Source organism: Podarcis muralis, chromosome 13, assembly GCF_964188315.1.
Source record: "Podarcis muralis chromosome 13, rPodMur119.hap1.1, whole genome shotgun sequence".
Lineage (NCBI taxonomy): Eukaryota > Metazoa > Chordata > Lepidosauria > Squamata > Lacertidae > Podarcis > Podarcis muralis.
The window spans coordinates 58,432,869-58,458,515 of record NC_135667.1 but is presented as its reverse complement, the minus strand read 5'-3'; the positions used below and the strand labels follow the sequence as shown (position 1 = coordinate 58,458,515).

General features: G+C 42.2%; 1 protein-coding gene across 17 annotated transcripts in view; it reads right to left on the bottom strand.

Moving 5' to 3' along the window:
- KIAA1671 (KIAA1671 ortholog) overlaps window positions 1–25,647 on the bottom strand; it is a 130,777-nt gene that overhangs the window by 29,216 nt on the left and 75,914 nt on the right. For 14 of the 17 annotated variants that reach the window (XR_013390515.1, XR_013390514.1, XR_013390516.1 and 11 more), the window contains one exon: window positions 7,960–8,078. The exons of 2 other annotated variants lie outside the window; for them this stretch is intronic. Coding sequence is in view for 12 of the 15 variants with exons in the window: in XM_077917745.1 (XP_077773871.1) it covers window positions 7,960–8,078 (119 nt within the window). In the remaining 3 variants the exon portion in view is untranslated. Of the gene's footprint in view, window positions 1–7,959; window positions 8,079–15,538; window positions 15,697–25,647 lie in introns of those variants that run through there. One more of the 17 variants, XM_077917748.1, reaches the window with a different exon arrangement.

The following is a 25,647-nucleotide window of genomic DNA, read 5'->3' as shown; positions in this document are numbered from 1 at the left end:
AATTTTTTGTTGTTTTCTTTTTTTCTTTCCTCTGTAATTGTTAAACTTTTAATAAATATCATTTAAAAAAAAGAAAGAAAAACTGGATTTAAGTTTTGGACATGCTTCGAGTGAGGAGGGGGAAATTGTTCTGCCAATTAAGCCAGCCACTGAGATACGGAAAAAGGATAACATATAAGTTGGTACGTTGAACAGAACGGAAAGGGGGGGGTAAGCCTTTTTTACCATTGTAGTCTGATTCTGATTTATTATGATACTTGGCAAAAAACAACAACCCAGAAGAACCGTTTACATCATTTATAGCAAGCGAGACTGAAAAGTTTTCTATTTGTTGATATAAATATGGTTCTAAAACTATAAACTGTGTGGAAATAACAATATTATATAATTAAAGCTTTTGATCTTTGAATTGCTTGGAAGAAGATAAAAGATTCTCCAACTGTTGATGTTAGACAGAAGCAGGATCTCATTAGCCGCTGGAGGATGTTAAAATTTTTTTGATGGTTTCCTAGATTGTGTTGGAGGATTCATGACACATTTTAAATTTGGAAATCCACCATGATGGAATAAGACCGAGCTGCAGAATTATAAATAGTCATGGGGGAGGTGAGCCTTTAATATGCTACTGTATTTATACTTCAAGTCCGATTTGGTAAATCTCCCCTAGAAAGGCTAATGTTTGATGCAACCGGTCTGGGAAAATTAATGAGCAGACGCTTATAACTGATTACATCGGAACTGAGAGAAGATGGCGGCTGCCAGCAGCGAAAAGACTTTTGGATTGATTCGGCAGAAATACCAGCATGTGAGGAGATACTGCAAAGGTCAGAGGGGTATCATACACAGAAAATTCACACAGAAACACACCATTTTACTTCAACTCGCTTGTGGAAACAACTCAGAGGCCATGAAAGAAGGAAAACAACAGGAAGATTTAAAGGAACTATTAGAAATGACTATCAAAAGCAGTAGAGATATGAGATGATCAGAGCCCCGCCCTCCTGAACTTGAAGCATGGGAAGTCCCAATAAAAAATTAATAACTCAGCAGAATATTTGGATTATTTGATATGTATATGTATAATTTGGAATACTTAATGTGATTTGATTGGATTGTTAAAATGGAAAACTTAATAAAAAATATTTTTTTTAAAAAAAAAAGAGAACTATTTTTTTCCCTTTTTTGGAATTTAACAGGATTGGTTTTGACACTAAACTTGGAAGGTGCTCTATTAGTCCTGATTTGGAATAATATCCTTTAAATTGGAGCTTGACAAAAGAGCACCGGCTTTCTGTATTTTGGATTAATAACACCTGGATCTCCACAATCAGACCCAAAGCTAAGCAGGTGAACACTCACCCAACTCTGGGAGGGACCCTCGGGACGGGAGAGTGCCTGGAATTAGCTGGAGGGCATACGTTGTGAGAAATAATATGAAGAATGGTGAAGACCAGTGTGTAAGGAAAATATCATATTAATTTGGATTTACAATTATTTTGGATGTATAAACATTTTGGATTTACAATTTACAATTACCCACGTGTGACAGGAACTATTTGGAAGTACTGAAAGACCCGGGTATAGGGCGGTATATAAATTCAGTAAATAATAATAATAAAAATAAAAATAAATAAATCAAAAGAACTGAGCAGCTGTGAGCAGCATTACATTTTTTTTTATTAACTGTGCCTACGGTTTAATCTTTAAATTGTTTAATCTTTAAATTCCTATAAACCTTAAGTTACATTGTCCATATTTGCTAAATGCGTACTCTTTGTATTGGTGAACATACTATGTCTCTGCGAACAGTTTGATTTTTTTCATTTCCATCCTGTTTGCTCTTGTTATTAGGTTGAGAACCGAAACAAAAATCTGAGAGGTGGCCTTGAACAACTAATAAGAGCAGGGGTAGGCAAGCTAAGGCCCATGGGCCACAAGCGGCCCACGGGGGTCATTTAACCAGCCCATGAGTCGCCCCCAAACCAAGCTGCCTGCTCAGCGAGCCCCCGCGCACTGTGCTAAACCGGTGCAGCGCAACGCAGGGACTCGCTTCTGTGGTGCCGAAAATCGCGTCTGCACATACTCAGAAGCCGAAAATCTCATCTGCGCAGCAGACACCGGAAATCACGGCTGCGCATGCTTATGCATGCGCACGATCTGGCTCATGGAGGGATCTCCAGTGGAGTGAACCAGCCCAAGCGAGATAAACCTTGCTGACCCCTGGATAAGAGTGACACTGAGAAGCCATTGTTTTGCCAGTGTTTTTAATGTCTGTTCTTAAACAGACATAAAATTGTAAGTAAGCAAGGGATGGCATCTCCAACTAGAAAGAAGTAAAGGCCTCTCAGGTCGATGAGATTCAGTTCCTGAGGGCAGTATAGCATCTGAGATGGTTTCCATTTTGGGAGACTTTAAAAAGGAAATGCTGGCACAAATGCAAACACAATTTGATAGTGTCAAGGAGGATATTAGGGGGGAGATGGAAAAGCATACAAAAAAGGTGACAGATGCCATGGAAATAACCGTTAAAAATTTGGAGACCAAAACTCAAAAAACGGAAAAAGTCACCCAAGAATTGCAGGAAGAACAAGAGGTAATTAAGAGCGACGTGAGAGGTCTGTCGGGCAGGCAGGACCAATTTGAGCTACAGCTTGCCCTCCTTGAGATGAGGCAAAAATCCAATGTTCTCAGAATAAGAGGTTTGCCAGAGAAGGAGGGAGAAACAAGATTTGTTGACATATATAGCCAAGACAATTGCTGATTGGTTGGGGGAAAGTCAGGAGTATCTGGAAGAATCAAGTTGCTACCGGGTTTCGTTTGAAGACTTCTAGAGCTAGAAAGCAACCTGGAGACTGCTTGGGGTCAGGGGAGCTATTCTCCAAAAAATTATGAAAACAGTCTCCAGGTTGACAGTAATGAGGTGGCCATTTACAAGGAAATCCCCCCGATTTTATGACAAAGACGCCAGAGAATCCATTATATAACAAATGGTTTGATTAAAGCCAAAATAAAATTCAGATGGGAATTCCCAGAAGGAATTTCCTTTAAATACAAAAGCAAAAAATATAGATTGGCAAATGAAGATCAAGCACATGAATTCTGGCAAAAACATGGCAGAGATTTTGAATTTGATAACCCATATACAGTACTAGGCCCTCTCGGCCTGGTAGGAGGGACAGGTCAAGATCCAATAAGCGGAGCAACAGAAGGGGATGTAGATAACTTATATAATCAAGACAAAGGGGAATATTAGACAAGGTCGTAGGTAAAAACAAACAGTAAAACAAAATGGCAAATTTAAAGGTATTAAGTTGGAACGTAAACAGCTTAAATAATAAAACAAAAAGGAATAAAATATATAATTTTCAAACAAAATTTAGATAGTTTGTCTTCAAGAAACACATATAGCAAGCAAATACCAAAGAGTCCTAAGTAATAAAAAATTAGGAATGGAATTTATAACAGCAGATAGATCAAAAAAAGTGGAGTGGTCCTTTATATTAAATCAAAATTCGAGCCCAAACAAATTTTTAAAGATGACCATGGAAGAGTAATAGTGGTACAGATCGTAGTGCAAGACGAACAATTTTTATTAATAGCAATCTATGCCCCTATTGATAAAAAAGTGAACTTTTATAAGAAATTAGAGACTGATTTAATGGATTTCGCAGATCAGAAAATGATATTGATGGGTAATCTGAATGGAGTCGTGTCATTGTAAATGGATAGAACAATTAGGAAGAAGGATACTGAACAGGACTGACTCCCAAAAACATTCTGTGAGATGGTGGGCAATTAAAATTTGATAGACATTTGGAGAAATAAACATCTATTAGATAGGGAATTCACTTTCCATTCAAAGTGCATGAAAGCAGTGCAAGGATAGATGTGATGTGGCTGTCTAAAGAATTAGAACTGAAGGTAAGGAAAATATAAATAATGCCAAGAACAATCTCAGACTACAATCCTTTATTTTTAGAAATGCAAAATGAAATACAATCCACTTTTAGATGGAGATTAAATGAGGATTTATTAGATTCAATTTAAAAATAAAAATTTAAAAAAGCACAAAAGGTATTTGGAGACTATTTTGAGCTAAACCTAAATAAGGGTACGAAAGCACAGATAGTATGGGATGCTAGTAAAGCGGTTATGAGGGACTTATTTATCCAACAAAATACGTATAGGAGGAAATAGAGAGAAAAAGAAGAGAGAAATATTAGAGGCATTATTGAAAAAAGAAAAAGAACTGATATGCAAACCAAACAAAGAGTCCACAAAGCAAGTAATAAAATTATTACAAACACAATATTCAATGATCATCAATCAAGAAATACAGTGGAAAATTAAAAGAATGAAACAAAAGTATTTTGAATATGCAAATAAACCAGGGAAATTATTAGCATGGCAGTTGAATAAAAACGAGCAAAAAATTAGCATAAATAAAATAAAATGGAAAAAATATAGACAATTAGAAAGAAATTAGGAAGCCTTTTGTTAAATATTTTACAGAATTATATAGGAAAGGATGTGAAAAGGGGAAGGATATAGATGAATATCTGAAAGCTAGTAATTTACCAAAAATTAAAGAAGAAAAATTAGAAATTCTAAATGCCCAGATAACAACGCAAGAAATATTAGATGCAATTAAGCAGCCAAAAACAGGGAAATCGCCAGGAACAAATGGACTATCAGCAAAATATTATAAGAAATTAAATAATCAACTGTAATACCATTACAGGAAATAATGAATAAAATCTTAATATTAGAGTCCCAGAGACATGGAAAGAGGCTTATATAACTTTGATTCCAAAACAAGATGCCAATGTGGCATCAATAAAAAGTTATAGACCAATTTCATTATTAAATAATTATTATAAATTATTTGCTAATATAATGGCCAATAGAATGAAAATAGTAATGAATGAGTATATACATCATGACCAGGTAGGATTCCTTCCAGGCAGACAAATGAAAGACAATATAAGAAACATTATAGATATTATAGAATACCTGGAAGTGAGAAATGAAAAACAAGCAGCATTAATGTTTATAGATGCTGAAAAAGCCTTTGACAATGTCTCTTGAGAATTTAGGGGGGGGGGAATTCAAGCTATATATTCAAATCTAAAAGCGAAATTAATTGTCAATCACGTGGTAACAGATGAATGTAAAATACATTCCTGTTATCACCTTTATTATTTATCTTGGTCCTAGAAGTCCTGGCGAGAAATATAAAGGCAGATGAAAATATTAAAGGAATTAAAGTATGGGAAAAGTCATACAAATTGAAAGTCTATGCAGATAATCTGGTAATCACAGTTGAAGATCCCAAAAATTCTCTTTTGAGGCTGATAGAAAAATTCAGGAGTTTGGGCAAGTAGCAGGATTTAAATTAAATAAAAGTAAGACTAAATTATTAATTAAAAACTTAACAGAAGCAGATAAAAAGGAATTATTTCAAACCATAGAAATAGAAATCCATAAAAAAGTGAAATATTTAGGGATCTGGCTCTCAACTAGAATTATCAATATTTATAAAGACAATTATGAAAAATGTTGGAATGAGTTAAAAGGGAATCTAGAAATATGGGGCAAAATGAACCTATCATTATTAGGAAGAATTGCAGCAATTAAAATGAACGCATTGCCAAAAATGTTGTTTTTATTCCAGACAATAACACGGCCTGCTTCAAGAAATGGCAAAAAGGTATTTCTAAATTTATTTGGAAAGGGAAGAAACCGAAAATAAAACATAAAATATTAACAGATATTAAAGATGGAGGCGGATTCTCCCTTCCAGATTTTAAATTGTATTATGAAGCGAGCTGTGTTACTTGGATCCGGGATTGGGTCAAATTAGAAAATACTGATTTATTAGACCTGGAAGGACATGATAATAGATTTGGCTGGCAATGTGTATTTATGGTACAGTAAAGGGAAGGTACATAATGGCTTCCATAACCATATAATTAGGAAATCATTAATAAAAGTATGGGGGAAATATAAAGATTCATTAGAACAAAAAATGCCCTGGTGGGTTGTCCCAACAGAGGGAATATCAATCAAAAGGATAAATATGGAAACTGGATTATAAGGAGATTAGAGACTTTGTTCATGATTGGCTGCAACACTGCCAACTAAATGAGGTTTTTAAAGAAGATAACAAGAAAGGATTTGGTTATACCATATCTAGATTCCAAAGAGAAATTACAGAGGATAATAATAAACTTTTAAAGAAAATGTATAATTTATTGTTAGAATGGGAGACGAAAGACGAAGAGGTTAAATTGGTAATGATTAAATGGGCACAAAATATAGGTCATAATATACAAATGGAAGACTGGGGAAAGCTATGGAAAGTTAATTTAAAATTTACTGATTGTGTATTGTTAAAAGAGAATTATATGAAAATGATGTACTGATGGTTTATTACACCAGCGAAAATGGCCAAAATGTATAGAAGAAGCTCCAATAAGTGTTGGAAATTTAAAGAAAAAGAAGGAACATTTTATCACATGTAGTGGAATTGTAAAATAATTAAAAACTATTGGTACATGATTTATAATGAAATGAAAAGAATGTTTAAGATAACCTTTGTTAAAAGACCAGAAGCTTTCTTATTAGGCATTTTAGGTCAAAATTTGCCAAAAGACAAGAAAAATTTATTTATGTATACTACAACAGTGGCTAAAATTTTACTAGCTCAAAAGTGGAAAGGCGATGAAATGCCAACGAAATAACAATGGCAAGAAAAACTGATGGAATATGCTGAAATGGTGAAGTTGACTGAAAGACCTAAAGATAAGGACAATATTGACTTTTAAAAAGACTGAGAACCTTTTATGATGTGCATACAGAAGCAACATAAGGAATTGGACTCACTTGTAGGGTTTGAGTAAACACTTACAATCAACAAATAGAACATAATAATGAAGTATAATCTTAACTTTACTATATTAGGGAATAAGATAACATGCAGGAGAAGTGAATACGTTATAAACCAGAAAGGGAAGTTGGGGGAAATCGTGGGGTGAGGGTGTAATTGGAAATCTATTTTGTGACCATCTTACCAGTAGGGATTATGTTAAAATTTGTTCATATATATATATATATATAGAGAGAGAGAGAGAGAGAGAGTGTCCCTATTAAAATTCATTTATATATTTAATAGGGACTATATATATTTAATAGGGACTATAGATATAGATATAGATATAGATATAGATAGTCCCTATTAAAATTCATTTTGTTAGCTTGTGCCCAGTTCTCCAATCTGTTGAGGTAATTTTGAATTTTGAATCTGTCTTCTGTGGCATTAGCTCCCCCTCCCAGTTTGATGCCATCTGCAAATTTGATGAGCATCCCTTCAATTCTTTCATCCAAGTCGTTTATAAATACATTGAACAACAATGGGCCCAAGATAGAATCCAGTGGTACCCCACTTGTCACTTTTTTCCAGGATGACAAGGAACCATTAACCAATACTGCTTGGGTTTGGTCAGTCAACGAGCTACAAATCCACCTAACAGTTACATTTTACCAGCATTTTCACAAGAATATCATTGGGGACTTTGTCAAAAGCCTTACTGAAATCAAGTCCAGAAGCTCAAAAGCCTCTCAGTTCTGCAATTCTGTACAGCTCTTGCTTACCAAGCCCCCTGTGATATACAGCCTTCGCTCTGCCCCTTTTGTAAAAGGGGAACTGAAGCCTTAGAGGCACCACCTCTGCCCAAGGACACAAAACAGATCAAGGGGTCAGTTTCCAAGGTTCAAGCCTATTGCAAAAGTGCAGGGATCAGAAAGAGCCACTGCCCAGCTCCCATCCATTGTAAGAGACTGGGAATGAGAAAGGTAGATCCCAAGTGGATCCTGACTCCAGGTGAGAGCAGGCCCTTCTCCCTTACAAAGGGATCCGTGGACCTTGGCTGCTCAGGGTTGCCACCCCAGGAGCCTCACCTGTCCACACTGTGCCGCTGGTCGCTCCAGGTGCCATACTGACTGTCCGTCTCTTGCACAAGCGTGTCGGTGTCCTTGGCTTCTGCAGCTGGCCTGCCAAAGCACTGCTTCAGCTGATCCTGCAACACACAAGGGGGGGGGGGGGAGAGCATGCATTAGCCCCTTCTAGGGCAAGGAACAGCTAGCAGGTCTAGGGAGTGATGGCGAATAAAGGGTCGTGATGTCTGTTTCCTCCTGGCACTTAGCAGGGTGTGGCCTCCCCAAGGGGCTTTCCAAGCATCCCACCCCCACCTTCTATAGGGAATCATCTGTAGAAACTGAGAGGTACCCTTGTTCCATGGCTGCTTGCTTGTTCTTATAAACAGCCCCACCCCAATACAGCAAAGGGCCAAAAATATGGGGAAGTCACCTTTAAAAGGACAACTTTCAAGGAGGCTGAAACCTGGTGTCACTTAAACTGCTCTAGGTATTGTTGCTGTGTGAGGGCTATGAGCATCCTTGACTAGAAAGCCAGCTGTGTGACAGAGGGGATTCCCAGGAAGAGTAATGGGGGTGGGGCTCCTGGGTCAGCCTTCTTGTACCATGCTGGAAAAGAGTTAGAAGGACTCACAGAAAAATAGCAGGGTTCTCTCACAAAATGTGCCAAATCTTCCTCTTAGGAAACACAGCATAGACTCATCTTGCCTAGACAAAGCTGGTTTTAGAAACCAGTGAACACCCCAAAATCTGGTACTGAGTGTTCCTTTCTCTCACTTTATACATTTTTCTTTTCTGTTTGGCTAACCCATGGGTAGGCAAACTAAGGCCCGGGGGCCAGATCCGGCCTAATCGCCTTCTCAATCTCAGTCTCAGTCAGTTTTATTGCACATAGCCAAAGGCTGCCGCAATGTACACAGAATTATTTGACAATTAAAAGAAAATTACTTCACCCAGGGAAGTAATTTTTCCTTTTTTACTTCTCTACTTTTTAACTTACTGAGATTCTAACAGCACCTTCTTGTCTATGCCTTCTCAATCCGGCCTGCAGGTGGTCCGGCAATCTGCGTGTTTCTACATGAGTAGAATGTGTGCTTTTATTTAAAATGCATCTCTGTGTTATTTGTGGGGCATAGGAATTTGTTCATTCCCCCCCCCCCCAAAAAAAAAATATAGTCTGGCCCTCCAAAGGTCTGAGGGACAGTGGACCGGCCCATGGCTGAAAGAGTTTGCTGACCCCCGGGCTAACCTGCTCAAGGCCCTCCTTATCTTGCCCAACCCCTTTTGTTTACGGAATGCCCATCACAGGCCTGCTCTCTCTCTCTCTCTCTCTCTCTCTCTCACTTGGCAACTGTGCCACGATTAGGTCACTACCAACGGGCAAAGCTATTGAAAAATAATATGGTACATGTTAATTAATGGAGACAGCAAAGCGAAAGAGCAGAATAAAGCTAGGTCAGCCCAATAAAAGCCCTTTGTTTTATGCAGTTCCATTCCAGCCACCAAATGATTCTGGTCCCTTCCACCCAGCCTATCATGACAATCGCTTTTCATTAAAAAAGAACTATGTGCTTCCTTTGCCAAGGCCCTCTGAAACCCAAAAAAGTTATTTGATTTGCTCTCAGTCCTGCCATCAGGATCCCTCAAGAAGGGAAGTAAACACAGGAGGAGGTTCTTCAAGCACTGCCAGGTTCCTCAAGCTCAGCTGCTGGCTGGCCACACTCTTCCGTCCTCAGAACCTTCCCAGCTCAGGGAAGTAAACACAGACATGTGACACACCAGCCACAATGTTAGCAACAGAGGAGTGATTTGCTAACAACACACACCAAGAGTGGCCACTCCAAAGGATTCCAGCTTGTGCACTGCTAATGGCAGGGGCCTTTACAACATAGACACACAATCCTTTCTGTGCCTGAGGAAACTGCGAGAAAGTACAGCCAGGGGTAGCTCAGGAGGGCAAGCCCCAGCCACAAACAAGGAGGCTCTCTGTTTAAGCCCTGGGGATCTACTCAGATCCCAGAACCCAGGTTAAAGTCTTAGTTGAGACCAGACCAAGTGGCTACTGGTGAGACAAGGCAGAACTTGACTTCCGGGTTAGCGCCATCGTCGAATGGCGGATTCCCTCCGAACTCCGGAGGGAATCTGCTCGGCAGGGGTTGGGTCCTGCCGCGCCGGCGACACGGGGACCCTCAAAAACCACGGGCGCGAAAGCCCGTGGACCTGGTGACTCAGCGGGCACCGTTTGCGCCCCCGACCCGCGAAGGAGCCTTTTTAAAGGCTACGAAACGGGGGACGGGGAGCGGCGCGGTGCTGTGAGTCTTTTGCTTCCCCTGCCGAGCGAAGCCGCATGCCATTTGACGGAGAGCGCTGACTTCTTCTTCTGAACATTTGGACTAAAAATAACAACCCGTGAGTAATACGGAAATCGGACTTAAAAGGGAAATTTTTCTTTCTCTTGAATTCGGCACGAGCGGGGGAGGTGCAAAGAGGAAGTCCGTCTCCCCCCATTGTAATCAATTTAAAGCAAGGATTTGACAACTAAGGTCGAGAGAAGAGCCTTTTCTTTATTGGATAAAAGTTATTAATTTCACGATTGGAAACTACAAGTAGTTTTGCTGGAGGATAAGAGTTGATTTTGAGAGTTAAAGTGCAACCCCCCGGGAACCGGGAGTGATCCGCGAGAGAGCCTGGTGAAGAGATACAGAGATTTTGACAGCTGTCAAAGTAGCTGTCAAAGTTGGGGAATAAAAAGAGAACTTTGTTTCTGTGACTTTGCTGGTTAGATTTGTTACAATTTGGATATTAATTGTTGAAAACAAGGAAGAATAAGTTAGTTTGACTCTTGGGTTGGAATTGGAAGGATATTAAGTAACCATAATCCCTCTAGAGGGGGTTTTTGGGACATTACAAGAATGGCTGTAAGTGGAAAAATACTCATTGAGCTAAACAGGACTTTTTATCTCCTGGGAAAGCTTCATGAACAGAGCAATATTTTGTCTACAGGGGTCTCTACACTGAAGGAGACAATAGACATATTTACTGAAAATGGAAGGGACTTGACGCAAGTTTTTGTTCTTGTTCCTGAACAAAAAGCCCCTGTAGCGGAATTAGAAGTTTTTGCAGCTGAGCAGGAAAAGAAAGCTGAGAAAAGTGATGAAAGGGAACAAGAGATTTACGATGATCTGGAAGGGAATGAAGGAGGAGTCACATCGTCGCAGAAGATCAAGGAAGGCCAAAGGCCTGTTAGGAAGGACATAAAGGAAAACAAGAATTGGATCATGAAAATTTGGTTTGAATTGGACAAGGAAGATTGGAGAGATCTCCTGATGTGGAGATCTGAAGACCTATGGATTACAAATTTGAGCAAGATGGAAGTTGGAGCATTTGGGACATTCAGACTTAAAAGGATTAAGAAACAAGATTTGAGTTCCACTTTTAAATATGGAGGTCTGGATGGAAGAAAAATGGACATTTTCGAGACAGAGCTTCTCCGAGATTTGGTGCTTGATACAAAAGACTACCAAAAAAACCGGCAAAGAGGAGCTGAGAGAGAATTAAGGGCCTCGGGTGTGAGGTCTCCAGGCTGATAGCAGATAGACTGATGGACATTGGGGATCAAAACCGGGAAAGGGGGGAGGGAGTTTGGGAATCCGAAGGGTGTACAATTATGTTTTGAACTTTTCTTTTTTCTTTATTTTGTTTTGTTGTGAGTATAAAAAGGGGGAATTCGTGGAAGGGAATTGGGGTCGACCTTAGAAAAAAGATTTTAATGTTTAAAGACTGTGGAATATAAAGGGAAAGTGGTTATATAAAATGAACTAAACTGAATAATGGGCTAAATATATTAAGGTCAAAAATTTGGGATAAGAACTTGTTGAACTAAACAAATGGAAATGGAATACAAGAAGGGGAGGTGTGGGGAAGTCTTGGAAAGATGTTATTGAAAGTAAGGTCTTAAATGTAAATGTTTTCTTTTCCCCCCCTCTTTCTTTCTTCTTCTTCTTCTTCTTTTTTTTTTTTTTTGATTTTTTGGAAACTTCAATAAATATGATATTAAAAAAAAAAAGAGAGACAAGGCAGAACTTGAGTAAGAACTTGTCCAGTGGACAGCTTTGCCATGGTGTCCTCTGGGCTAGTGTCAAACAGAAGCCACAGAAGATCTTTAAATATTTGCTTTAAAAATTCTTGTGCTCACTGGAAAGGCACCTTCCACTCAGAAGCACAATCAAACCCCTTGTTTGAGTCACTGTAAGCTTCACCAGACCATAATCTATGGGTTCTTGTGCCAGAAGAAGAGTTTGGATTTGATATCCCGCCTTTCACTCCCTTTAAGGAGTCTCAAAGCGGCACACATTCTCCTTTCCCTTCCTCCCCCACAACAAACACTCTGTGAGGTGAGTGGGGCTGAGAGACTTCAGAGAAGTGTGGCTACCCCAAGGTCACCCAGCAGCTGCAGTGGAGGAGCGGAGACGCGAACCTGGTTCCCCAGATTAGGAGTCTACCGCTCTTAACCACTACACCACACTGGCTCTCCAACATCCTGATGGATTGGGGCTCTCCTCTCTCCAAAGCGGGGTGACTTTGCATTGACCCACAGGGAAAATTCAGAAGAGCTTCTGGCTGGGCAACACAGGTAGGGAAAAAAGGCTTATTATGAGAAAAGCCCTGGATTTAGGGAGGGGGAGAAATTCTATTTAGTCTGCATTTAAAGACAAACTGGCCAAACTCCCATATTCCAAATCAAATGTGACTCAAATCACAACCATCCCTTGAAATGTGCATTTCTTAAAAAAATTCCAGTATAGTTCCCTAGTCAAGTAATGTGTCCAAAAGTGCAGATAAAAGCTGCACAGATTAGTGAAATGCATTGTGTTAGGCCGGGGAAATTGGTATGCATGAATGTGTATATTGGGCACAATTGCATACAGCATGTATTCAGATAAATTCACACCGAAATGCTGATGAACTTTCATGAGCTTCTTCTAAAAGAAAAGTTCAAATTGTTGCAAGAATGTGGAGAACTAAATTTAAGGTTGGAAAAATAAGAAATAGAGAGAACTGATTTGGATTGTGAGAGACTGTGGAATGCTCTAAACTACTTGACCCAAACCATATGAAAGGTTCCAGTGTATTAGTACAGCTGCTCTACTAAGGTAATGGAGACTCCATGGTACAACATTTTTGTTTCTAGACTCAGTCTTGGGGAAAGAGTTTAGAACCTCCAGCTCAATGAATATCTTGAGGCATACAGCCACCACATGTTATTTATGCGACACATTAAATACCTGCTGGAACATGCAGGGTGTGAGGTCGGGAGCCACACCACCAAAAGAAGGCCCTGCAGTCAGCTGGCCAGAGCAGGCCATGTGAACCTACAGGAGCTTCTGGGTGAAACTCGCTAACTAGTCCGCTGGACAGGAGCCTGGTTACTCACCACACTCACCATCAGCAATGGGAATTTTAAAAACCCAGTAAATGGAGAACAATGAAAAATCTACATTTTTAACACTCCTCCTGTGAGAAAAAAGTCTGCTAAAGGGACAGCTTGAATGTGTAACCCATGACTGTGTCATGAAAGATTATCTTTAGACATCAAAATGTGCTATGGAAATTCTTCTACCAATGATGGGAAGTGTCAAGAGACACCCCAAAAAACCCTCCAGGCAAAACATTTGAAAGAGTTGCACCCCAGTTTGTGGTTGGGGGGCACATAGATGCAAGGCTGAGTTGCACACTTCTGCTACAGGCTGTTTCTTGGTGGGTCCATGTTGTCCACATAAAGTGAGAGGACTGGTACAGACACAGGCTGGCACCTTCTGGTGGCAAAATGTCTCTCTCTCTCTGTCTCTCTCTCTCTCTTATCCTTTGCATTTCAGCTGGTAGCATTTGATTGCAAATTCCTTCCACAGGTTGATCACAAACTTTGTAAAATAAAATAAAAAATAAAATAAAAAGCCCAAGTCTGTGACGTATGTGAGAAAGAAACACCCCCCACCCACCCATACACCCCTTTTTCAGAATATCTATGCTGCAGTTGGGACTGTGGCTGGTGAAAAGGTTTATATAACAATAACAATTTATTATTTATATGTCACCCATCTGACTACGTTGCCGCAGCCACTCTGCCCCCCCCCCCCAGTAGTAAAAACACAGTTTGCCCTTATCTGAAAGAGTCTGATGTTCAGGCTGCTCTTTAAGCCAGCAGTTCTTAACCACTACAAGCAAAAGTCATCACAAAGGTAACCTAAGAACACGGAAATTTCCTCACCATACAGAAGCAGTCGTATGAAGAGTTCAAGGTGCCCCGCCCATAGCCAAGTTGCTGAGCAATAGCTCCCCTAGACCAGTAGCAGTCTTCTATGTCACTGCTTTGCATCCACATGATGCATTCAAGGTGCAGCAAGCAATCCTTGGTGCCTGCTTAGTTTAATACAGTTCTGTTCTCCACACTATCCCACTGAAAACATGACACACAACCAAACAATCAGCTAAAATACACCAACCCTCATGCACCTCTTAGCTAGGCTCAGGTTGGGGTGAATTTTCAGAAAAAGGAAATCCAGCCACTCTCACAACTGTTTGTCCACACACATCCTAGTTTCTAAGTCAGTGGATGGATTGGAATTTCTCTCAGAGGGAGATCAGATATACCAAGATGGGGCACAGAGAGGCAGTCTCTGGGATACGCTTTTGGCTTCAGTGCAACTACAAAAGTATGCCCCTGCCCTGATAACTTTCTCCAGCCTTCCTAAAAAGCTATGGGCCACCTGCAACCCTAAAGTAAGACAACCACCAACTTTTGCAAAGTGCTTGAACTGCCAGAGGCAACCCCGGTAACCTGGTGACTAGCTACTTGCAAGCCTCCTTTCACAGTCAACCCGTGCAGCTTGTGCCTGGAAAACAAGCAACCCCCTTCTACCAGCACAGCTTTAGGAGTGCCTGCAGTTCCATGGCTGCAATGTTTAGCTAGATGGATTAAAAACCCTTTCATTGACTAAAAATGTGCCCTCAATTACTCAATGTGATCTTTAAATCTATTTTTAATGCAATGAATTTTTAAAAAGAGAGGATGGAACAGCAGGCAGACGTGGCCTGTTTCCCTTTGCATTGTAAAAAATGCCTCCAAGTTGTCAGCCTACTCCATCTTGGTTCCTGCCCTCCAAATGTTTTGGACTACAACTCCCAGACAACCATGCCGGCTGGTGCTAATGCAGGTTGCAGGCCAGAACACCTGAAGGGCATTAGGTGGGGGAAGGCTGCTCCAAGGGCATTCTATAAAACAGAACTATTGCTTTTATACATGTTAAACTGATCACAACATTTTAATCAGGTGACAATTTTAATGTCACTTTACTCAAGGTTTCCTGTCTCCACTCCCACTGAGCAGAGGGCCAACAGAGTACTCATGCCCAGCCTCCTGTTCTCACAGTGGCCAACCAGATGCCCGTGGGAAACTGAGTGATACAGAACAGGCACATATTTCTTTTAAAAAGTTTACTGACCACACAGAAATGTAAAGGCAAAATCCACATATTGCTCCCCAGAAAGCACACCAAGACACACACACACACACAAAATCCAAGCACCATTTCCAAATACTCACTACTGGATAGGTTAACTTTGCCCACAAGGATCTGAACATGGCCCAATGCCTTCTTCTAGACCTGGTGAAGAACCCCTGGTCCAATGTGGAGATGGCGTTAGGCAGAGCAATTTCCTGAGTGAGAGACACCTTCCTCTCCCCTAACGTGCTGCAGCAACAGATAAACAGTTCCTAGAACTGAGCAGGATCCTATCCCAGCTGACCTCACCAGCCATGGCAGTTATCTGGAAGACTTCCCACAGCATGAAGACACAGCATTTTTCTGTAGCTGATGACTCCTCTGTAGAGGCAGAGAGGAGAAGGAGCCAGTGCAGCCACCAGCCCAACCCTCTGAACCCCAGCACATGAGTGGCTTGGGGTAGCCAACATTTCAAGGGCAGGGTGGGGGGAAGGGGCAAGAAGGAAGCAGTCTAAAAGGTGTGCCTTGGAGCCCTGACAGGGTGCTGGGACACCATTGTGGGTACATGGGAAGCTCTCTTATACCAAGCCAGATCTTCGGTGCCTCTAGCCTGTTCTATTTGCACTGCCCGGGGGTGGTTCTCCAGGCAAGGGACCTTGTCAGTCCCATCCAGAGAAGCTGAGGATTGACCCTGCGTCCTTCTGCATGCACAGCACATGCTCTGCCAATGAGCCACTCTCCTTCCTTTGCCTAAAGTGCGGACTCCCAATATCCTCTATGTCTGAAGCATCAGATACTCCAAACTTAAGCCATCCAGTTGAATATCCCTTGTCTCTGAAATCCAGCAGAGGACACAGAAACATAACTGGGTCTAGGAAATATTGACAAGGAATATTGACTTTTTTCATGGGTTCCCCCTCCACAAAGTCTTACAAATGTCATTTTAAGAAGGTGTCTAGACTTCTCCCTGCTAGAACTCTTTAGCTGGAAACCACAACAGTTAAACATGACAGAGTCTGACTTACATGTGTATTTTGGACATGCTAGAAAGAGTTCTGATAGTAGCACAGCTCATTTAAACAAGGCTCATTTAAAGTTATTATTATTACTACTATTTATTACGCATCCTTCACCCCCAGGTCCCAAGGCTTGTTTACAATAATTAAAACACAAATGCAGCACCACCCCAAATCAGCAGTCCTACTAAGAGGAGATGCATTGAAACTAATGAACATGGCTAACAGGTCCATTAATTTTAGTGAGTCTACTCTGAGCAGAAGTTACTTGGATCCAACCCTCAGGCTCCAGCCTGGTCTATACAAGTGAGGTGACAAAACATTCCTGGACTATCCCATTTCAGACTGCAGGGGATGTACTATAGACAGACACAGACACACACACCACTTTGCATGTGGAAAACATCTCCAACCTTTTGCTTAATAAGCTGGTTTGCTGTGCAGAGTGAGTTTGTTTGGGAAGAGTGGGAAGAGCTCAGATATGCAGCTGCCTCTCCTGCTAATGGCAGCCTGCAATGGTACAATCCAGGAGCACAGTTTTACCCCCACCCCCTCTGTAGTGTGACCAGGATTTCAGAGAGTTCCCCATCAATAGTGCAATCACCAAGAACATACGCACGCCTGCTCTCGTGGTATGTAGGTGGATGTGACAGAACAGCAAATGTTATGGACTATTGCTAAAAACCACAAAGGGATGAACAGGAGATGAGACCTTAGCGATCCTTGAGACTTACTTGGTCATTAGCAAACTAGGACAGTTGCAGGTTTGGGAACACACACAAGCCAAAGAGATGCAAAACTCTGACAGCTTGCAACAGGCCAGTCTCTCTCATCTCCATGCACTAGGAGAACAAGTCCTGCTGCTATATTAAAGCAGTGCAGGAGATGCAAGCAGAGCTCATTTTTCCCAACACCTAACTAAACATCCCACCTACTCTTGTGCCATGAAGCTGAATGCTCTCACTGCTAATAATACCAAGGTTGCTATGCAACCAGAAGGCTGCCTGAATAATCTAAGTTACGTATTTCTGTCCCACAGCATCCTGCAAGTGACATCACTTTTGTGGAGCCATGAACATTTAGTATCAACAAACATTTTGCTTGTTGTATGCAGCAGTGGTGGTATTCCTTATGATTTTGTGGCCTATCTTGCAAAAGGTTTAGACTGGATGCCACAAACATAAAATCAGGAGATATAATAGAGAAATGAAATCAACCCTATCAACAAAGCTCAAAACTGAAAGGGCTCAAAGGAGAGAAAGCAGTAAGGCCAGCAAAGCACACACTCACTTGCACTTAAGTTTCGCAGACAGAAAAGTCCTTCTTCACACAGCACATAAACTATGGAACTCTCTCCCACAGGAAATGGCTTTAAAAGAGGACTAGACAAATTCATGAAAGAGAGGGCTTTCAATGGATACTAGCCAGGATGGCTATGTTCCTGTTGCAGGAAACCACAGGAGGGAGAGAATGCTTGTGCTTATACCCTGCTTATGGGGTTTCCACTGAGGCATCTGGTTGGCTACTGTCAAAGCAGCATGGTGGACTGGATGGGCTGCTGGCCAGATCCAGAGGGCTCCTTTTTTGTTCAAAATGCTGCTGGTGGGGCACTCAAAGTGCAGTCCATCTGAGCGAGAAGGGGAAGGGCCAGGTGAAAAGGAAGGGTTAAAATTCATATGGTATGAAGTCAAGGAGGTGGAGTGGAGTGCACCTGATGGGACAGGCCTCATGGCAAATGGAGAAGGTTGACATTTCAAAGTATTCAGGAAGCCATCACCAGGTGGCTGGCAGAAGCAGAATGATGCAGAATCCTCATCTGCAATGAATACCAGGTTGGTGCACTCTTTTCACAGGTTCAGAGGCACCCGATGGCATCAAAGTGCTGCTCCAAAGATTCACATGGAGACAAAGGTGTCTGCATACCTGATTCTGCAGTACAAGACTGCCAACCTCAGGCTTGTAAAGGTCACCTCACCAAGCGGGTGGCAGGCCTGCAAAGAGATGGTGTTTGCTTTAAGATCAGAGGAAGCTTTATGAAATGATGAAGCAGGAACTGGGAGGACAGGGCAGTTCAATTTGGTAAAATTAAAAGCGAGTGTGCTCTCTGAATGCATGGAGAAGCTGGAATTAGAACTGGAAATTTTATTATCTAACCTGACACAAGCATTCCCTGGGCTGATGTTTAGAAGCAAGTAACCAGATGGCTTAACATATGGGTCTGAAAGCTTGCAGCTGGAGGAAGACCCAGATTATCCCTGACCACAGATGGCTTACTTGAATACCAAGATCTTGCACACTACTTCCTGGAGACGCTCAGGCCTTTTCAGACCTCTCTTGTCTAGCCTGCCCTGGCAAGAAACAGCTGGAATTTGAGATAAAGATGGCAGCAGGCTGAACAGGCAGCAGGAAGATGACCTCTAGTCTAGGAGTGGTATTCAAGTAAGCTTCACTAACTGTAAAACTTAGTCTCATCCATTCATTTCAACGTTTCTACTCTGAGTAAAACTTACTTAAGTACCACGGTGTTATGTACTGAGTTGAATAGGATCCAAACTGCAGCAGTCTGATTGGTCCTAGAACAATAGGATCCAAAAGGCAGCAGTCTGATTGGTCCTAGAACAATAGGATTCAGAATGCAGCAGTCTGATTGGTCCTAGAACAATGCAGCAGTATGATTGGTTGGCAGGAACTACCCAATCATGCTCCAGATAGAAGTGAATCCACAACCTGATTGGCTTACAGTAGAATTCCGGAACTAGCCAATCATGTGCAGCCCATTGTGTAAATAATGTATATAAAGCAGATACTTTGAGGGGACTTTCATTCATTCCTCCTCACCACTATGAGCTGAATAAAGAGCATGAAATCACTTTGCGACTCTGAGTATATTTCACACACTAAGTTTCTTCCTGATATGCTGGTTTTCCCAAGAGAAAATCTCTTCCTGCAGTCTGATGCCGTATGGTCCGCAAGTCTTTACCAGCTTGCCTGCTATGTGTGTGTCAGCTAGGCATGAGATCCAGTGGAATGGGGAAGTCTCCCACAAAGGGGTTCCAGCATAAGCACATATCAGCCAGTTGCTGCGCATACTCCCTCAGGCCAGCCCAAAGTGCAGCCCCTAAGGCCTTTCTGGAGAACACAAACACAGTTCTCTCCTCCAAATTCCTTGGCAGTCAAACACTAGCCACTCATTGTTTGTCACAGACTGGGTTTACACTACGGCGTAAAACATTAGTTAACATCTCCAAGAATGTTCCTTAACCAAAAAGGGGGTGGGGATGATGTATTGTTATGAAGGCTGGTAATGTCGTTTAAAAGGAGAATGTAGGATAAAGCATGACTAAAACAAATTGTCCAAGGTCACCATGAATGGCAAGTCCATTTTCCTGCCTGGCGCTAATTTCCCAGCTGTAAGCACAGCTTCACTGCACCTTTCCTACCAGCCCCTCAAAAAATCCGTGACACTCCCTCTGCATCCTTCCAAAGGCATAAGATGCTTCTTGGGGCAGGTAGGAGTCTCACATTCACACCTTACGTACTGATCAGCCCGCCACTTAACTGCTCTAAACCTCAGTTCTCCCATCTGAAAAGTGAGGATATACTACCAAAATCACCAACCCATAAAAATGGCTCCACTTTGTGCAAGTTAGAAAGTGACATTGCCAACAGTCAAAGCTGATTTGGAATGGCTCTTGTGAGTGCTAACAAGGAGTTGGTTGCCAAATAGTTCCTGATGTAAAATCCAGCGTTAGTCTTGGTTGCATTTAAAAGACTTATAGCAGGCTTCCTCAACCTCGGCCCTCCAGATGTTTTTGGCTTACAACTTCCATGATCCCTAGCTAGCAGGACCAGTGGTCAGGGATGGTGGGAATTGTAGTCTCAAAACATCCGGAGGGCTGAGGTTGAGGAAGCCTAACTTAGAGGCTCATGGAAAGCTCCTTTAACGCTGTAGTGGTTCATGTTAAATTTTCTTCTACAAAGCTAACTTTTCTCCAGTGAGAGAAAATATTTGACTTTTACATTTCCTGCAAGAATATTGTAGCACATACTTTAGAAAGAATCTGTGCAGCTCTCAAGAGATCAGCAGAAAATCTGACAATGATGAAAACAAAATTTTTATCTGCTTTTAAATTTTGTCAACTTATAAACAAAAAACCCAGAAATTGTTCTAGTGAGGAATGCTGAGCTGAGAAGGGTAAAACTAGCATTCATGTGGCAGGCAACCAGCAAATTGCTATTATTTGACCTACAGAGCACCTTAACTGGTAAACATTTTCCACCCCTTCCTTTGGTTTATCCTTGAAATCAAATGGGCAATAGGGAACTACATCCCTGCCTTTCATTATCATTAGGTACTCAAGAATGCTTATGGAGCTGAAATATAGACAATATCAACCAAACCAGCACCACGTATCAGGAAAACAGCAGCTGGAGAACAATAACAAAACATTACAACCAGGACAGAGAACATAAGAAGGATGTCCACCAGCTTCCTAACCCTTGTGAGGGAGTGGGGACCAGGTGGGCTTCTCTAGGAGGTGAGTTTCCAAAGGAATGGCACATCAGCAAGGAAACCTGGCTGCCTCCTCACCTCTTTGGTAAAGAGAGCAAAGAGGGGAAACCTACTCGCATACCAACTGCAAGTGCCATAGCATCTGGAAGAGAGAGGGTGCCTGAAACAGCAGCAGCTGTTTCATGAAAGCACAAAAGGTTAGGCAATGTCTACCATTTCAGCTGACCTAATAACATTTACCATCACTTCTAATAAAGTGCCCAAATGATCCCCAATCCTCCCTGCCTGGTAGCTGAGATGTGACCTGCCAAGTGCCAGAGACCTGGCTGGCATCTGAAAGATTTGTTGATTCTGCTTAGCTGAATAAAGCACTGCTGGGTCACTGCCACAAGAGCTATACGTGGAACACCTGAAAGATTTAATAGAAACAGCAGCAGCTGCCTTATATGGACTCAGATCCTTGTGTGCATCTAGCTCAGTGCTACATAGACTGGCAGCAGCTGTCCTGGGTTTCAGGCTGGGATTTTTCCCAGTCCTACCTGGAGATGTCTGGGATTGAACTGGGGATCTGCATGCAAAACAGGTTTCTGCCAATGAGCTACAGCCCTTGCCCCAAAGGGAAGCTCTTCAAACTTGTTATCCTTAATCCACAGCACCACACTGCCTCTCAGAATGTTGCTCTGAGTTACCCACAATGTGCAAAGGCAACAATTATTATTCTATTCAGAATTTTGGGTTTAAAAAAAAAATGTATGGCCAGCATGTCTATGGAATCAAGTTCTTACAGCTGTCTGATGTTTCCCTTTGCATGTACCAAGGAGTAATTAGTTTTAAATACCATTTGCTTCTGGATGCATTCTCAGGAGGCTTCCTTCTTCCTTTAGAATAATTAGGACTACCTTTCAATAAAGTGACTTGCAACATATAAACATGCATCCCAAATGCAACAGAAGTGCAGCAAAAACATTCCAAAGGCTCCTCCTTCACGGGCTGATTCTTCTGCCCCCAAAGTGATGCCACCTGCACCAGCAGCCGAATGAGGGTGGAGCACGCTGAGTGGCCCCTGGTAGTGGGGGGAGCGGGAGAGGAGCACTGTATGTGGAATGGAGTATTTGGGGGAAAGACCTGGCTGGCTGGAACCTTGAGCAGCAGCACTCCATGCTGCAATCTTGTGCTGCACTAAAGATTACTAAAGATAAAAGGGAACCCTGTGGTTTAACTCAAATCATTTTGGGTCCCATTTGTCAGGTTGGTTTAGCACAATTATTCCACTTAACTCTGACGTGTCAGATTGAAACTTGATACACACATTCAGAAACAATTCTACATTCTAAACACCAAGCCCCAGTTCAACTCCTGCAACCATTTTCAAGGGGAAGATATAATCATATAATTGTAGGGCTGGAAGGGACCCCAAGGGCTATCTAGTCCACCCCCCTGCACTGCAGAAATCAGTAACATGATGTGGACGCAATGGGGTATGGAGATGTTGGCAGACAAGCAGGTGCACATGTACAGGGCACAAGGATAGATTTCCACCCATTTTCAAGAGCAAACGATGTCTCTGACTGCGCTATGTTAGGGTAAGTTATCTAGGAATATTGCCTATTAACACACCAACTTCGTTTTAACTTGGTGAGACGTGGTTTCAAGAAGGCACCATCTGAAAACTGGAGATGGGAAGAATACAGTAAACAGAAGAAGCCTTTTTCTTAGAGGCCAAGCATCTTCTGCAAGCAAATTCCACAGCCTATTAAAGAGGTTATCAAGTGGAAAACTATGAACTGCTTGGGTGCCGGTTCTAGTCCCCTTGTTTATTAAATTCAGTTGATTTGTGTTGTCGCTGTGTATGATAGGGTTGCCAAACATATGACAACCCATGTCAGCAGTGTCGTTTTTGGCAATTTCCCTTTAAAATAGCTCCAAAACTTCATTTATTTTTGGTGAATTTGCCAAAAAAGCAGAAGAGAAAAACCAACCAGTGCTCTGCACCCTCCCACCAGCTTTATGGGCTTTCATTTTACATAATTGTAAAAAGAGCTCTGCACTAGCCTGGCCCACTAAGTGACCTAGCTGCCAATCAGGGACTCAAAAGAAAGACAAGATGTATGCCATGGAATAATACACAGGAAGTGGAGTGCCTGGGCCTGACATTGACAGCCCTTCCCTGTACTCAAGTCTGCAAAATCATGGAAGTCCAGACCAAAAGTAATCCCCAAATGTAGGTCATTTATGTCTTTGGCCAGGAGTAAGGGGGTAAAATGCCAACATCCATCTTGCACCTTGATGAAGCTTAAAGCCAGATTTGGAGAACGCTGCTGCTGCTGCTGCTGGTGCCTTAAGTGAGGCTCCCATAGTTTGTTTACCCAATTAGACTCTCAAGGTGAACTTCCTTCCGGAGGAGCCATCTGCAGGCGCTTGCCACAATGAGCACCAAGACCAAGTGAGGACCACGAGCCCTGCTTAAGGTCAGGAAGCTCCAGAGTCCAATTCTGATCAGAGATCCAAGCTTGAAATATAGGCAGGATCATCTGAAGCAAAGAGACGGATTCTTGACTAAACAGACTCGTTTTGTCATAAAGGCCTGTTTCTTTAAAACCCTTCAGTGCAACCATGGGGGTGGGGGTTACAAAAGAAACTTTCTCCCTGTTTGTCAAAACATGGCCTCTGGTCAGGTCCAAAACAAGTCAGGAAGTCACACCATGTCAGGAACCAGGAGTTCCTGGAGACAGGAGGAGAAAGGATCTGGGGGACAAAAAGAAAACAATGACATAAATCCAGCTGACAAGTGAAGCAGTCACTGCCCCAAAACTCTACTGCTACAGCCTCTGCTTTTCAGGGTTGAGAGTGGCCAACCAATATGACAGCCAGCCATCAGAAGCAGGAGTCTGTGCCCTAAAGCTACCAAGCGTCTGGTCTGTCCTTTTGGAATTCAATCTCTGACATCTTCCCAGGAGGGCTGAGAAAGACTTTGCCTGAAATTCTGGAGAGCCAACCCCAGTCAGTATAGACTAGTTCTGCCATGACTCTCCCACGTTGGCAGAAGCCATCATTTTTGTACATGTTCAAGGCTACATGGAGATAGATCACAAACCAAGGCTGCTCCTCTTCATGGGAGCCCCAGTCTGAGGGCAGATCCCCACCATGTATTTAAACCACACCCAACACACATTTTAAAGTACATGTCACCCACCAAAGAATTCTGGGAGCTGTAGTTTCCCTTTACAGAGCTGCAATGCCCAGTGCTCACAACAAACTACAGCTCCCAGGATTCTTTGGGGTGTAGTCATGCACTTTAAATGTATGTTAGATGTGACTTGAAAGCATGGTGTGGATCTGCCTTGTGGTCTTGGCTAGCTGTGCCAAGAGTCTTGGTTGGTACAGGGCAACTTCCTAAGTATCTTACCACATTCATTTCGGTACTACAAACTTCTATCAGCTGTGCACCAGTGCAATTTTTCACGACCTCCTCTAAAGAACCCTGGAACAATAACTAGTGCAGTTGCAAAACTACACATGTTTAAGCAGTTCTTGTTCATTCTGAACAGGGCTGACATAGGACAATAACCTTACAGAAAAGAGGCATAACCCTTGGGAACTTTAGGTTAAGAATTATATGGCACAGAGAAAATTAAAAGCCTCAACCATGGCAGGTTCAATGTGGAGACCATGTGCTTGACCTCACCTTCTGGACAAAGTTTTTCAGCATGACCAGATATTTGCTGAAATTAATCAAATTTACTTCTGATAGCTGTTGGTGCCATGCCAACAACCGCCCAGATGGAGTAGATTTCTGGCACCAAATTGCTCTGCAACCTGGATCAGCCATAAACAAATCATTCAACCCAGGTGTCACTTTTAATCTCTACAATTCTGATCAACACCACTTAAGGTACATTCCCCTCCCGCAACCAGCTTTGTTATTCAAACAACCTGCCTTTGCCTACCTCTTACACAATAATGTCTTTTTAGTTTCTCTGGCAGGCCCAGCCAAAGAGTAAACAAAGAACAGCTCAGGCCATGGAGGAGGTTTAACTCTTCGCTCTCAAAACACTCTAGCATGAGGCTGCAGAAGCCACCCTTCTGCTGTGTTGTAGATACCAACATGTAAAATCTGAAGCAGTGTCATTAGAGGTAACAAGTGTGGTAGCTGTGACCCTGGCACCTCACTTCTGGATGGAATAAACCTTCTGGACATCCCACAGGGCCTTCTGGAGAAGGTGGGTTCAAGGCAATGAAACATGAAGGGTGAAACTGCTGGGCCTGTCTAAGCCCAGCTGGAGCAGGGGGAAGTCAGCCAGCTGGAAGAATATTCCCCCTAGGAACCGGCCAGAGAGTTGAAAAGGCAAGACCTATCCTGACCAGTCTGAAATTTGGGGAGCCTTTCTGAGAAGCCTTCCTGGGACATTGGAGAACCTGAAGATGCCAATGGGCAAGAGAGAGCTTGGCATTCCACACAAACCAAAGAACCCATTTTTAAAATTATACTCCCAGCCCACTCTTGCTTCAGCAAATTCAGAGCACTCGCAAACTTACACTTTCCTCAAAGTAATAAGAAATGTCCTTGCAGCATATTCACAACGTTGGAGGTAAATTCCCTCTCAAGGCTGAATTGGCTAAGTTTGGAATCACAGCAGCCTTTCCTGGCATTATGCTGGAACTGAACAAGGCCGCAAACAAT